Source organism: Oncorhynchus kisutch, linkage group LG11, assembly GCF_002021735.2.
Source record: "Oncorhynchus kisutch isolate 150728-3 linkage group LG11, Okis_V2, whole genome shotgun sequence".
Taxonomy (NCBI): Eukaryota; Metazoa; Chordata; class Actinopteri; order Salmoniformes; family Salmonidae; genus Oncorhynchus; species Oncorhynchus kisutch.
Window position 1 is genome coordinate 21746588 of NC_034184.2, and position 17127 is coordinate 21763714.

The 17127-nt window shown below is 39.8% G+C and overlaps 1 protein-coding gene across 1 annotated transcript in view; it reads right to left on the minus strand.

Annotated features, from left to right (window-relative positions):
* Positions 1-17127, minus strand: part of LOC109898910 (CUB and sushi domain-containing protein 1-like) — a 218863-nt gene that overhangs the window by 185538 nt on the left and 16198 nt on the right. The window contains 3 exon segments of the mRNA XM_031836493.1: positions 5006-5127; positions 7814-7938; positions 8345-8426. Of these exon segments, the coding sequence (XP_031692353.1) occupies positions 5006-5127; positions 7814-7938; positions 8345-8426 (329 nt within the window).

Sequence of the window (17127 nt, forward strand, 5' to 3'; positions counted from 1 at the left end):
TTGTATGCACAAAATTAATAAAAATGTATCAAAACTTGCTCCAGACATGAACATAGTTGTTTGAGGTACAGTTTACAGTTAAGCCCAAAACATGACTTTCATATCTTCCCAAACTAGCAAAAAAAGCCACAGAATGGACGTTCATTTGAGCTGAATGTGTCCATGTGTTCTAAAAAAAACCTCACTGGTTAATGTTTGAATAATGGCATACCACAAATTAGAGAAGGAAATAATGAAAGCTTGACTTACACAGCAAGTAATTTAAAAAGGGCACTTGCTTCTTGCAATAAATATAGGTAAAAACAACTTTCAGAAGAGTAGTTTTATTACAAAACAGACTACTTTAAGATAATTCTATCCTATACTACCTGCAAAATTAATTGAAATAGGTTTAAAGAAAAGGAACAAACTTATCAGTCTACACAGGAGACAGACAGGAACATTTGCCACAACCCCAGCCATTGGAAGAAAAACATCTCAATCAAAATCTCTAAGGACCATGTACTTGGTGCAATATACACTACATATGAAAAAGCATGTGGACACCCTTTCAAATGAGTATATTCGGATATTTCAGCCACACCCATTGCTGACAGGTGTAAAAAAAAAAATCAAGCACACAGCCATGTAATCTCCATACACAAGCATTGGCAGTTGATTGGCCTTACTGAATACCTCAGTGACTTTCAACGTGGCACCGTAATAGAATGCCCCCTTTCCAACAATTCAGTTTGTCAAGTGTTGAAGTGGAAACGTCTAGGAGCAACAACGGCTCGGCCGCAAAGTGGTAGGCCACAAAGAACAGGACCGCCGAGTGCTGAAGCGCATACACATTTTCTGTCCACTCACTTCCGAGTTCCAAACTGCCTCTGGAAGCAACGTCAGCACAATAACTGTTAATCGTGAGCTTCATGAAATAGGTTTCCACAGCCGAGCAGCAGCACACAAGCCTAAGATCACCATGCACAATGCTAAGGGTTGACTGGAGTGGTGTTAAGCTCACCACCATTGAACTCTGGAGCACTGGAAACGCATTCTTTGGACTGATGAATCATGCCTAACCATCTGGCAGTCTATCGGACAAATATGGGTTTGGTAGATGCCAGGAGAACTCTACCTGCCCTAATGCATAGTGCCAACTGTAAAGTTGGACTAATACAAAAATAAATGTATCTTTCCTCTCTCAGTGTTTCACAATTTTCCTTCAGTCGCAAGAGGCTGAATGTATCTCAAAGGAGAAAACATCAGAGCAAGCATAACAGCGCCCCTCTGTCTCTCTATGTGTAGGCCATCTATCTGACGCTCTCTGGTCCAAACGAGTATGGCATTGTTGCCGACTATATAGCATTGAAGGCAAAGGAAGCCAGCAACTATCTGGCCTCCCTTGACAAAAAAAAGTATAAAAAAATGTGCCAGAGTTGAGCTAAACTAAGCAAGCTCAACTGTGAATGGTCCTGGCGCACCAAAAAAAAGTGTCAAGGGAAGCCAGCTTGGATTTGGCGTCACTCCTATCAAATCCCACTGAGAGCATACGTCATTGTCAGAAAAACTTGAATTGTTACATCTATTTGTGTTGTTGTCCTCCGGTGGCTAGCTAGCCAGCTAACTAAAATTGGCACTTTCCTAAATTAGCCATGGATGGGGATAGGGATTTGGACTTGTGGTTTTACTTAAATCTCCATACTGGCCAATGTATAACAGCAATTCTGATCCAGCCATTAATTCATACATTGTTGTGCCCCTGGCCAGAGAGGATGGAAGTTGAGTATGTAGCTAGATGTAGAAGACTCATGTTAACTAGGTAATGTTGCCCATGAATGGAAGTTAGGCTAGAGAACAAGCATTTTAGCCAGGTAGCCTAGAACAACGAAAAATAAAAGCATGTACTGTATGACAAAGTGATAGACTGCTTCGTCAACATGAAAGAGAGGAGGATGGAATAGGTTAGGCAGCTCCTGTTTCTTTGGGACTTGCGGTAACTCTGTGGTTCTAAATCAAAAGTTGTTTAGTGGTCCGAAAATGTTGGAAACATTAACTTGCTTGACCATGCTGTACATGCAATATACTTTGTGGACTTCACTGGACAGAGGTGGCTATCCGGTTTTGTGATAAAGCAAAGGTGTTGTTGAATTCATTCTGCCACTGTGTCTCCTTATTGTCTCGGCCTTTAGGCCCATATATCATGTTCGCAAGGAATATGAATTAACAGGTAATAGAGCAAACAACGCAATTATCACAACACATACAGATGAAGTCGGAAGTATACATACACCTTAGCCAAATACATTTAAACTCAGTTTTTCCCCAATTCCTGACATTTAATCCTAGTAAAAATGCCCTGTCTTATGTCAGTTAGGATCACCACTTCATTTTAAGAATGTGAAATGTCAGAATAATAGTAGAGAGAATAATTTATTTCAACTTTTATTTCATTCATCACATTCCCAGTGGGAAGTTCGCATACACTCAATTAGTATTTGGTAGCATTGCCTTATATGTTTTGTTTATTCCATGTGTAACTCTGTGTTGTTGTTTGTGTCGAATTGCAATGCTTTATCTTTGCCAGGTCGCAGTTGCAAATGAGAACTTGTTCTCAACTAGCATAGCTGGTTGCGAAATAAAAATTGTTTTAAAAAATGTGTTTAACTTGGGTCAAACGTTTCAGGTAGCCTTCCATAAGCTTCCCACAATTAGTTGGGTGAATTTTGGCCCATTCCTCCTGACAGAGCTGGTGTAACTGAATCAAGTTTGTAGGCCTCCTTGCTAGCACACACTTTTTCAGTTCTGCCCACAAATTTTCCTGAGGATTGAGGTCAAGGCTTTGGGATGGCCACTCCAATGCCTTGACTATGTTGTCCTTAAACCATTTTGCCACAACTTTGGGAGTATGCTTGGGGTCATTGTCCATTTGGAAGACCCATTTGCAACCAAGCTTCAACTTCCTGACTGATGTCTTGAGATGTTGCTTCAATATATCCACATAATTTTCCTTCCTCATGCCGCCATCTATTTTGTGAGGTGCACGCCTCCTGCAGCAAAGCACCCCCACAACATGATTCTGCCACCCCTGTGCTTCACGGTTGGGATGGTGTTCTTCGGCTTGCAAGCTTCCCCCTTTTCCCTCCAAATATAACAATGGTCATTATGGCCAAACAGTTCTATTTTTGTTTCATCAGACCAGAGGACATTTCTCCAAAAAGTACGATCTTTGTCCCCTTGTGCAGTTGCAAACGGTAGTCTGGCTTTTTGTATGGCGGTTTTGGAGCAGTGGCTTCTTCCTTGCTGAGCAGGCCTTTCAGGTTATGTTGATATAGGACTCGTTTTACTGTGGATATAGATAATTTTGTACCGGTTTCCTCCAGCATCTTCACAGGGTTCTTTGCTGTTGTTCTAGGATTAATTTGCACTTTCGCACCAAAGTACGTTCAACTCTAGGAGACAGAACCTTCCTGAATGGTATGACGGGTGGTATGACGGCTGCGTGGTCCCATGGTGTTTATACTTGTGCACTGTTGTTTGTACAGATGAACGTGGTACCTTCAGGCATTTGAAAATTGCTCCCAAGGATGAACCAGACTTGTGGAGGTCTACAATTTTCTTTCTGGGTTCTTGGCTGATTTATTTTGATTTTCCCATGATGTCCAGCAAAGAGGCACTGAGTTTGAAGATAGGCCTTGAAATACATCCACAGGTACACCTTCAATTGACTCAAATGATGTCAATTAGCCTATCAGAAGCTTCTAAAGCCATGACATCATCTTCTGGAATTTTCCAAGCTGTTTAAAGGCACAGTCAGCTTCTGTATGTAAACTTATGACCCACTGGACTTGTGATACAGTGAATTATAAGTGACATAATATGTCTGTAGAATTACATGTGTCATGCACAAAGTAGATGCCCTAACCAACTTGCCAAAACTATAGTTTGTTAACAAGAAATTTGTGGAGTGGTTGAAAAACAAGTTTTAATGACTCCAACGTAAGTGTATGTAAACTTCTTACTTCAACTGTAGGTTGTGATATGGCTTTTTGGGAGGCCAAGTGACTAATTATTTATTTCCAATCACTTTGAAGAGTTCCATTTCCTTTAAGGCACTCTTTCTTGAAGTATCCATAATTTACAGCAGGAAATATGAATTACTGTTTGCTTTATCTTTAGTGCTCTGACCCCTATGTTGCACGAGGGATATACACGACAAGTAGAAAACATTAATTTGCACAGTTTCAAGTGGGCCCTCTTTATAAAATTAGATTTTTTTTCTGCTAATATGCCTCATATTTGTTATGATCATTTCGTGAATTTAATGCCATTTGTACGCTAATGCACACAATGGCATTGCATTAACACGGTAACATAATCATGATTATGTGATTGGATCCCCCCACCACGGAATAGATATTTATCCATTGCATCAGCATGATTCCAATACTGCTCTTGAAACTTTTCTGACATTGAGGTGACTGAATTAAAATATAATTTTCACACAGAAATCATCTCCATTCTTGCCGTTAACTTGTGGAGTTTATTATTCAAAGAAAATGAAATAAACATGCCAAGTATAAACAAATTGTTTAATCGCTGAAAGAAAACAATGCATGATAATGAAATGTTTCCTTAACAATGCCAATGAAGCCATCCAATGAAGTCATGGGTTGTTTGGCATCATGCAGGGTAAATAAATATACCACACATTTGTTATAATTTAAAGTTGTATGCCTCACATACTATTTTGCAACACAGAACATTTTGTCTTTCGTAAGATCTGTCCTATTGGGTCACTGTCACAATAAAATATATTTCCCTTCATTTAGAGTCAAAACATCTCTGACTGCATCCAAAATAATGTGATAACGCCTTGATACTCAACTTGCAAAATACTACAAAAAATGAATTAAATGATTGAAGTTGAACCAATCACCTTGCAGAGGGATTCATTAGCAAGTATATGAATGCTGATAACTCACCGTGTTAAAGTGAAAGAAAGAAGAAAATACATCTGACTCACCTTCCCATTGTCCACTGCTGTTATGACCCAGACACAGTGGGCATTATTTTCATACTGAACAGGGTAATTAGGGGACGTGATGAAGCCCTTTGGTCCTCTTAAATTAGAGCCACATGTTCTCGCTGTTGAAATCAAATCAAATACATCCATCAGAAATGAAACATTGGAAAGAACAATTCAATGATACAACAGGTGATATACATCCCACAATCACACTGAGAAAGATGAGCTATTTGGTAAAGCGATAACCTCAACCAACTCCAGAAATAGACTTGACACTGCTGTACATTTTCTGTAAAACAGTTAGTCGTGGAATGCATTCAAGGTTGGAAGATGGACACTTTCTCTTACAAAAATGAGATTCCATGTGTTGCGTCATAGAAAATGTGTCTGGAATCTTAAGGTTGGATTCCAGCCTTCTGCGAATCCAACCTTAAGTGGTATCCTTCTACAGTGGTATCCTTCATTGAAAGGCTTGAAGCCAATATGCTTGTTTACAAAACAGTGCCTTTTAATAGCACCTAATTACTCAAACTTTATCCGCTCCACAACAACTGAGGATTGGTGAGTGAAATCATCAAGAGGTGAAGCTGAAAATGATTAATTATGAAATCTCTGATGACTAGGCTGTGCGCCTGTTAATTATCAAAGTGTCAGAGGGTTCTATAGTCGATAGAAAAAAATGGCAAAACGAGCACATTCTTCATTTACAGGTCGGAACAACAGTCTATAATTAACTAAATAATCACCTGGGATCATGCCCATCCGGCAGAGAAAAGAGCAGCAGTGTATCTCTGAGCTGGAGGCTTTGTAACTTCACATTTAATGGCTTCTACCTGTTACTTAGCTCCGCATGGAGGGGATGGTAGTGGAGAGAGGTTTGGGGGTGAGGGGGTAGTAGAGTGTTATTCTTAAAGGGATTCATGGGTGATGCTGTGACAAAAAAGTGTCTGGATCAATCAGTACTTCCCAGGAATGGTACTAAGAAATTGTCAAACATGGTTACTCTTACTTCTGGATGGTTGACATACTGCCTCATTTCATTTTGATTTATGTTATCTGGAGGCCTGTGTCCTCTATGGCTTTGAAAGTTAGAAATCTTGCTTGTTTGTAGGTGACCAAATACTTATTTTCCACCATCATTTGCAAATAAATTCATTAAAAATCCTACAATGTGATTTTCTGGATTTTTCCCTCATTTTGTCTGTCATAGTTGAAGTGTACCTATGATGAAAATTACAGGCCTCTCTCATCTTTTTAAGTGGGAGAACTTGCACAATTGGTGGCTGACTAAATACTTTTTTGCCCCACTGTACATCTTGATTTGATTTGATACATCTCCTTCAAATGTTGTTATTTGGTTGCATTGACAACCAAAAACAATCCAATATCCAGTTTGTCTACGAATTAATAATTCATATGTTGGATTCGCCACTCCATCTCAACCAAAAATCTAAATTAAAGAATAGGACTTAATTGAATCTATTCAAAATGTAAATCCCCTTTAAAAAACGTTTGATTTGATTTAGTCCTATACTTTAACTTAGATTTTAATATTAATGATTAACTTGAAGATTACATTTGAAAATCAATTAAAGCTTGAAACCCTAGGCCTATTTATATAGCATATTTTTAGTTTAGTTTAACCCTGAATTGAAACAACAGCTGTTGATGACTTTGCAAATGCTATATAGGCCTAAATAGTATCATTGATGATATATGAGGACATATGTATGATTGCATTTAATTTGCTCCGTTAAACCTACTCTTTGGAATGACTTCGATAGCAACAGTGAAAATATTTAGTTATTAAGAGAGCTCTCAATAATCATTCTCATGATAGCATATTGGTAGAAGTCAGTGACAAATATCAAAGCTAAGCAAGGCTGGATTTGGCTAAAACCCTAGATGAGAGATCAAATTAATAATTGTAGATAAATCAACGATCCAGTAGGAGGTGCTGCATAGCCTATAGTTGAAGATCAAATGTTGTTTTAAAAGGTTCAAATTCAAATAAAAACATTATATGTGGAAAACTTGTTACAATGAGGACATAATCTTCTGGTTGAAGTTTCACCCTCAAAACAACCGTTTACGTTGATTACTTTTTCAAATCCAATATATTTTCCACGTTTACAGTTTGGTAGCACTTAACCCAGTCTATTGTATATGGACTGCTATAAATGTATTTTACTTAAAAAAAAAAAAATGCTTCCCCAAATCTAAATGGATAGGGATTACAGAATTTTAGTCAGGGGAAACCCATTGAGAGCAGTATCACATTTCCAAAGGTGATAAATAGTGTATATAGCAACAACAACAAAGAACTTGTAAAAATAAACCTTTTCTGTTTTTGTACACAACATGTGCTAACAAAAGCCTACCATGCAGTCACAATAATTTTGGGAGCTCATGTGATATTCATCCCAGGTATTAACACTTCAAAGGAAGACAGCTTGCAGTTACTGCATCTCACAGATGGCTAACAACTGCAAGTCTCAATAAAGAAAGAGAGAAGACGTCTCCATGCTTTTAAATCAAGGGGATTGAATCTTGAATAGCCTTTGTAAATTCCAGGTAAAGCCATGGAAATATGAAGAATAGAGAACATTCAAGTCTTTGACCTGGGAGGTAGTAGGTAGCAGTTACATCCTCAACATATAAGAATCTCTGTACTGTAGTCCCTCACCATTGAACAACCTACCCACCATTGGTGCGTGTCCCTCATCTCCCTTAATAACAAGATGGGAAAATGTACCAACAGAATGTGTTGGGATGGGAAAATGATCTGCATGCATTCACACTTACTGCGGCAGATAGGTCTGTGGTCACTCCACGCGGCCAGTGTCTCTGTCACTCTCTGGCAAGTGATGCTCTTTGATCCCTGAAGCACATAGCTGTCATCGCAGGAAAACTGGATGCTGGCTCCGACCCTATGGGAGTTGGAGAGACAAATGACCGTAAGTGATTGACCGGTCGTACAGAGCTCACCATCGACCCCTGGCCCTTCTATGCCTGTGACAGACTTCCTTCCTCTAAATATCACTGTTTTTCTCTGTGTACAAGTTCCCTACCATTCTCAAGTTGCTTTGTTTTTAATGGTTATAAGTAAGTCTGCCTCCTTAACAAACAAGTAATGGTCCTTGTTGAATTAAGGTATCTTCTTTAAGAGGGTCGTATCACCTATTGAGGGTGTGCAATTGCAGTCACTAATGGTGATGGTATAGCAGTGGGGGTTTAAAAATGCAACGCAGCAGGGCTCGCACTGATTAAAGCGGTTCCACACAGTTCCCATTACACTGACGCCAAACCTGATAAGAGTGAAGAAAAGGCACCCACTGAAAGTCAAAGCCCATCCTCTTCCCATTCTCTGGAATACCAGGATCTGGACAAACGTCTGCTGCCATGCCCGCTTGGCTCACTACAGAAAGAGGATAAAAGGTGGAATACAGAGTGGTGAGGGAAAAGAGGTACAACACCTATTGAAATACTAGTGACAGATATAATAAAATTATTCCATAAAAGTGGTGCACAACAAGTGTACTGTATATACCGGGCAGGTATGGAAAAAATACATATACTGTATGTATATCTATATAATTATCAAAGTAATGTGATAAACTTGACTGTACAATATTCATGACTAATTCATTCATTGACACTACAAACTATACACACTGATGGTTAGAAAAACAAGTTGAGTTTGCTACAGAGGCTGGGATACTTTTAACAAAGGCCCATATCGATACTCCATAAGAAGTGCTGACAAGAATCTGAAAGGTATTACACTAGAAGCACAGGGCCAGGAGCAAGAGGCAGCGGCGACAAACAGCACCCTCACAATTATAGTATTAGTGCAATAAATCTAATTTCATGTTCTAACAAGATCACGCGCCATTAGTCTCAATGAAGGAAAAATATTCCCCTATCGCTGCCATTAATTCAGATGCCATGAAATAATACAAAGATGAGTCCACTCACAGTTACTGCAAACTTAGATCATTAGTAGTAAAACTGTCAATTAAAACTTTTGGCGTCAATTTGGCCTAAAAATTGCTTTCGGAATGGAAAATACATTGATCATTGGCAGTTGTTTCATGTAATACATGTCTTGAAATAAAAAGTTAAAAGTCTCTAATGACCACAACACAGACTGAGACAAATCATTACACATAATAATCTTGCATCTAACACGACACAACACCACTGGATAATATCCCAATACACTTTTATAGTTTTATATCTATTCTAATATAATACACATTACTTAATGTTAGCGTATGTAAGCAAAATGTAAGTGAAAAGTTTAAGGTAAGAAATTTGTCATACAATTTACAGAATAATGGAACAATATATTTTTATATTACATCGAACTGGTTTATAAGCTTTGCTTCAAGTGAAATAATTGAACAGGTGACTCAACAGCTATAGAAATACAACAGCCTGTACAATGTTTCATCATAACATTTGTATGGGTTGCATTCAGATATGAAATATGTATTTGTGACGTGGTGAGGTTGGACCCAGGTGCAGAGAAGAGACCAGACGAGGAATCAGTGGTAAGGATAAACATAAATACTTTACTGAGAAACAGTAGCCGCAGGATCACAGTACACTAGAAAAACAACCAACACTGTGTTTGAATACTCATACTAACCGCACTTACTGTACTATTTGTGATGTGAATTGAGTATATAGCATGCTTATTGGTCATAGTATGGATATCGTTAGTATGCCAAATGTTCCCGGATGTTAATGAACTTGAAATTTATGTTATTTCCGTACTTCAGGGCCCATAAAGCAATTGTTCAGGAAATGGAAAATATGAAGCCAAAGTACAACGAGAGCAGATAGAAATTCATTGCTTTGAATAATTATTGCAAATGTAAAAAAATGTTGATCAATGTAATAGAGTAATGACTTTTCAAATAAGTTACCTTACCCGTTATGTTGGCTGACAATTTGTTAGCTACGCTGTCCTTACGAGCCACTTAGCATATCATCACAGCAATATGTACCGGTATGTTAGCTCGCTACCTAACGTTAGTTGGCTACCAGTATATTAACTATAAGCTATCTAACTACCTAACGTTTATTCGCTTTATTATTCCCGTCATTCCTGGCTTAGCTAAATGGTATCGTCGGTGTGCGTTCTCAATGGACATTCAGGTGCTTTGTAAATTCGTTCTGGCTATCTACTCCGATTTCAGAGCACTCTCGTTTGAGTGTACCAGGGCGCAGAATAATGAATTTACGAGCGCTCAACACCCGTTGAATGTGGCCGGTGTCAGTAAACGTTGGCAAAAAAAGTTTAATTAAATTGTAGCCAGCAGCACAGTCACCAACGTTCTGGATAACATGAAAACTGCCTAACCAGCTCTGCTAGGGCGAGTAAAATGATCAGTGTTCTCATTTGCGTCTGGAAGTAGCTAGCAAGCTAACCAACGTTAGCTTGAGTGCTTGACTGCCGTTGTAAGGTCAGAACGCTCAAATCAACCCTACTCTTTGGCCCGAGCGTCCAGTGTGCGCTCCGAGAGCGAAACGCTCTGAATTTACAAACGGACAATCTGATAACGCTCTGAATTTACACACCCGAAGTCGTAAAATGTCTAACAAGTAATTTGTTATGCTAACTAGCTAGCAAGAGGTTGCATAGCAACAGCATCAATTTCTGGTAGACAGGCGAAGAGCTAGTACGCTCAACTGAAAGCATACTGTTCATTTACAGTACACTAAAATGAACTAATAGTATATACTCATTAATTATGCAGTATACAGTATGTTTGTATGGGTATTCGACCACAGCTTAAGTCTCAAAAACTCACTCAGGAACCGACCTCACACGGTAAACAACTCAAGCTTCTGCAAAGGACCACAGAAAACACACGTGTTTTAACACGGACACAATCATGAATTAATAAGACACACCTGAGTCCAATAAATGTCTCTAGGGCGGTCTTTGCCGCCCTCTGGTGCCAGGAGGAACCATGACCGTATTTCCAACTTGTGATGACAGGAGCTTTAATGATTTACCGCTCATGGTAATTAGTGTTGCAAAGGGAGGGTATATTACTGGAAACTTTCAAAGTTCCCCAGTAAACTTCCAGAATTTTTACAACTTTCAAGGAATATATGGAATTTTATCAGATAACATCTAGTGGCTGTTTTGGGTACTTCAAATCATCACAGGTGTCTGTAATTATCTCTGGCCCTCTGTGTGGCCTTATCACATGTAAAATATACACTCACCCAGACAGTTTATTAGGTACACCACACTGTTCATGAAAATGGATCAATCCTACATACAGTGAGTAATGTGGCCATGGCTTGCTATATAAAGCAGGCAGACCGGCATCGAGGCATTCAGTTACTGTTCGATTGAATGTTAGAATGGGCATAACGAGTGGGCTAAGTGACTTTGAGCTTGGTATGATCTTCGGTACCAGGGACGTCGGATCCAGTACCCCAGAAATGTCCTCCCTCCTGGGCTTTTCACGCACGACAATGTCTAAGGTTTCCCGAGAATGGTGCAATAAACAAAAAACATCAAGTCAGTGGCAGTCCTTTAGGCAAAAACAGCTCATTGATGAGAGAGGTCGAAACGTGTGTGCAACATGTGCGTCGATTCTTGTCATGGATGGGCTATTGCACCGGGTTCCCTTCCTTTGAGCTAAAAGTAAGAATTGAGGAGTGGAAAAACCTTGCCTGGTCCGATGAATTGTCTTGCTGATGGCAGAGTCATGATTTGGCATAAGCAGCATGAATCCATGGACCCACCCTGCCTGGTGTCAACAGTACAGGCTGGTGGCGGTGGTGTACCGCTGCATGATGCCATTGCGGCATAATGGAATATCATCCCTGTGGAACGTTTCTGACTTGTAGGATCCATGCCCCGAAGAATTCAGGCTGTTCTGGAGGCAAAGGGGCGTCCGATCCAGTACTAGATGGGTGTACTTAATAAACGGTGTGGTGAGTGTGTAAAATAATTTTAAAAAATATTATTTGAAAATAAAAATAGTATGATAAACCTGTAAAACGTTATCCTATATATAAACCATATATTTAGTGAATAAGTGTTTAATATGAGGGTTTCTGCATGAAATATCCATAATATTTTTGCACACATTTGTATTTATTTTACTATGTAAATATGTCTTTGTTGTAAATGTTTTATTGCCAAACTGGTGGCAGTTGTGAAAAAACAAAACATTTGGAAGTGTTGCAGAGTTAATTGGAAATAATGCAATTATTTTCACTAATTAGGCTATTTTCTCTTGAACCATATCGTCTATCCACTAGAAACCCATGGACAGTATGGACACAGATATAAAAAATGAATGCTATATATGAATATATGAAATACAAGTTATTTAAGTATAAATTACCAAAGGAATCACAGATTGCCATAGACTACATGTTAATTACCAAAAAATCCAGTAACTAATTACCGGTAGCTTTGCAACCCAAGTGGTAAACATGAAAAATCATGGGATGGCTCCGCTCCATAGCACATCCAAGTCTACCATTCCTGTGCCAATGTGTGTTGGTGTTCTCGCCTTAATTTCTGCATCATTCTGTCACAAAATATCAGATGGTTTACTGCCCCCAAATCACATTAAATCAGGTTACACACAATTTTAGCTCACTCTGTTGAAAAAAAACTGGTGCAAAAAGCTGGTCCCCCCCATTTCCTTTGATGTACTGCATAGTAATCCCAGACTACAGCATCCTTTCATAACCATTTCCATGAGTGAACGCTCAATATACAGTATGGTATTGGTTTAAGTTACAATTATTTTCTATCAAAGATCAACATGCTACATACGAAATGGCATATTGGAGGTTACGTTCAGAGCATTTGAGAACATACAGTGCCTTGCGAAAGTATTCGGCCCCCTTGAACTTTGCGACCTTTTGCCACATTTCAGGCTTCAAACATAAAGATATATATATATATTTGTGAAGAATCAACAACAAGTGGGACACAATCATGAAGTGGAACGACATTTATTGGATATTTCAAACTTTTTTAACAAATCAAAAACTGAAAAATTGGGCGTTCAAAATTATTCAGCCCCCTTAAGTTAATACTTTGTAGCGCCACCTTTTGCTGCGATTACAGCTGTAAGTCGCTTGGGGTATGTCTCTATCAGTTTTGCACATCGAGAGACTGACATTTTTTCCCATTCCTCCTTGCAAAACAGCTCGAGCTCAGTGAGGTTGGATGGAGAGCATTTGTGAACAGCAGTTTTCAGTTCTTTCCACAGATTCTCGATTGGATTCAGGTCTGGACTTTGACTTGGCCATTCTAACACCTGGATATGTTTATTTTTGAACCATTCCATTGTAGATTTTGCTTTATGTTTTGGATCATTGTCTTGTTGGAAGACAAATCTCTGTCCCAGTCTCAGGTCTTTTGCAGACTCCATCAGGTTTTCTTCCAGAATGGTCCTGTATTTGGCTCCATCCATCTTCCCATCAATTTTAACCATCTTCCCTGTCCCTGCTGAAGAAAAGCAGGCCCAAACCATGATGCTGCCACCACCATGTTTGACAGTGGGGACGGTGTGTTAACCTTGTCCCATGAAATCCAATGTAATAATTTATCATGCTAATATGTTCATTTCAAGCCAAGGTCAGAGAATGTGTTCATGGAATGTGCAGCATGGACAGCCAGTGCTACCCCTTTTTTATAAACTGTCATGTCTTTCTGTTTGATGCTGACTTCAAATGTCATTTCTGTTTATTGCTGATATCAGTTTGTAAAGTTACACCCTGCGATCAAAGCTTATGTCCAGCTTACAGATGTGAATTTTGCACTAACATATCTGTTTCCGATTCTGCACAATGATCATCCTACTCCAGGATGATTGTGTTAGGACTATGGTTTGAAAATTAAAAGGATCATGACTTCAATTTCATACTAATTTAACAAAGATATTTTGGTTTGTCAGCTGTTTTTTTGTAGGGAATTTTTAGCAGGGATAACTACAACTGAAAGTTTCTGTTCCCTCTCATAGCCTCTCCATTTCGACTTCTCTATACTACCAGTATAATGAATGATGAGCTCACATAGCTCACTTCTGCTGCGAAAGGTAAATTTTCCACGGATGACTTCGTTAAGACACGTATTTGAGTACTGTTAACGATAACAATCTGAACAGAATGAATAGATTGTGATGGTATTCAGTAAGGTCTTCAGAATACTGTACAACAGATGTCTCAGAAATATTTACCAAGCAAGTTCTAGGTAAAGCCAAGACAACTTTAGATAGTGACCAATGCAGCTTGAATATAGAATTATAATTTCTTCCTTCGTGCTGTAGTTTTATACTACCTAAGGTTAAGTGCAATAGAACAAAGAACTCTTTCATCCCACATGCAATCAATCTGCTGAATTTGTGCAGGTGGAGGTGGTTCTACTGACCAGTATGTGCAAACCAAACCAAAAAAAGGGTAATGAATTCCCACACTCTATTGTATTCTCACAGTTTATTCGACATTTGATGGTAAACACAGGCTCCACACTGTGTACATAAGTGGAATTTTCATCCAGTGAAAAATGTGAAGAAACCACCTTGGTGATGGATGTCAGTCATCTTTCCAGCCATCAACAAAATTGACCAAAAAAATTGTCCATTTCAATGCAGATAAGAATAATTGAAATGTAGCTGCAGTAATTAGGCTGTCTATACATCCGGGGTTTGGCCAGAACCCATAATTTGACACCTCTTCTCCTTAAATGAGCACCATGGGATCTTTAATGACCAGAGTGAGTCAGGACCTGAGCTTAATCCCTCATCTAAAAAGAGTCTGGTGATGGTGATAATATGCATAACCCTGGGTAAAAATGACCAAATACATTTTCCTTTGCAGAATTTAGAATGCTTTAAAGGCAGATAAGAGTTACACACTTTGCTAATAATTGTCTGTGCTTGTTGATACTATTCAAGTATATAAAGATTACTTTTTTCATGCACTGCATTATGTTGCACTGTTGACAAGGTTGCCTTACACCAGCGTCACAAAATGGTGTTTTCATAATTGCTATTTGTTTATCCATCCAGGACCTAATATCACCATATACCTGAGATTCAAATTCCAGATTGTGCATGGTGCCTCACTTTTGCAAAATCAGCCATTTAGTAACACTAATTGCAATAGAACATGCTTTGTGAAGCATAGCATGGCGCACATTACTAATACAATTTAATGTGGTGTTCACCAGGGGATTGTTTTTCCCCATACTATTATAGATAGCATCAAGGGCATCTTTTGGAAAACACATTATGGAAATTGGGCAAACATTAACGCCAAGCAAACACTGCTTGTTGGATAAGGGTTTGTATGTGTGTGGATATGTGTGAAAATGAAAATCTTAATTAATTACGCACATAATTATGTGTGATACTCATAGTGGTAATGTCCAACTGATAATCAAACATTTTACCACATTTGGATAAATAAATATGAAAAACAAATACTATGACCTCCATTATATGGAGACATTTCTTCCCTGGATACTCAGAACAGTGTTACTAGCAAGGTCTGAAATACATTTTGGTCCAACACCCAGTGTGAATGAAAAAAATCACTGGCTTTCTTGTAACAGCGTTTCAATCCAAGGTGGTCATTCATCAGGTCAAAGAGATTGCATGTGCATGTACTGTACATATCCATAAACACATCAGAAACTACCTGAATCACCATGCATATGTGACAATAGTGCTAGTACGAACTTGGACCCAGGCGCAGAGAAACACAGCAGGCAGAGGTAAGGGTGAATCCAGAATATTTACCTAAGGACTTCATAGCAAAACAACAAAGCAAGGGCACACTAGGAAACTGAACAAAACCTGAGCAACTGGCCTAGTCCACAGAGGAACCTAAATAGTCATCAAGTAGGTGATCCCAATAACCCCAATCAGGGTCACCTGGATACTAAAGGAAATCCAAGGGTGCACTCCAGTGGCAACCACAGGTAGTATACTCCAGGAAGAAAACCTTATCTTAACTTGGGCTGCGATGACAGTTGGCCTGTCGTTGAACCCGAGCTGAGGACCTCAGGATCGCTGACCGAGGCCTCTTCCAGGTCCAGCAACAATGAGAGATAAGGCGTTGAGCGGAAGGAACCTTCACTTCAATCTCCTGATCTGGAAACAGGAGAGGCTGGTAACCGTATAACACCTGGAATGGTGACAGGCCAGTGGAGGAACACAGGAGAGTGTGGTGTGCATACTCCACCCAGGTTAAGGAAAGCAGTCCACAATAACCAGGATGACCGTGTCACTGTGAGGATGGAAGGCCCGTGATGAAATCCATAGAGAGATGGGACCAGGGTCGAGAAGGTGTTGGCAGTGGATAAAGAAGCCCCAGAGGCTGCTGACGAGGAGTCTTGTTCCGGGCGCATGTCGGACAGGCAGCCACAAAGGTCTGAGTGTCTGCCTACCAAAACTTCCTCCTCAAAGTGTTTTCTGCCCTCCTGGATGAGAGGTGAGATACGATGAGTGAGCCCACTGAAGTACCTTGGACAGTGCCCAAAGAGGAACAAAAAGTATTTTAGGTGGACAGCCGTCTGGAACTGCCTCCCTACCTTGCGCTTCCCTCACTACAGTCTCTATACCCCAGGACACCGGCGCGTGGATGAGCGACCTGGGGATGATGGATTCAAGCGGCCGATCCTCACTGGAGCTGGGGAACTGGTGAGAAAGGGCATCCGGCTTGACGTTCTTAGACCCCGGATAGTAAGATAACGTGAATCTGAACTGAGTGAAGAAGAAAGCCCAACAAGCCTGTCGGAGTTGAGGCGTTTAGCCTCCTCGAGGTAGGCCAAGTTCTTGTGGTCAGTCCAAACCGTGAAGGGATATTCCGAGCCCTCCAACCAGTGCTGCCACTCCTCCAAAGCAAGTTTGAGCGCAATAAGCTCCCAATTGCCGACATCATAGTTCCTCTCCGCTGGAGTGAGATGCCTGGAGAGGAAGACACAGGGATGGAGCTTTTGGTATTTCACAGAGCGTTGCAACAGAACTGCCCCCATGCCAACGTCAGAGGCATCCACCTCTACCACGAGGGGAGAGAAGGGTCCGCATGAATGAGAATGGGTGCAGAAGAAAACTGACGTT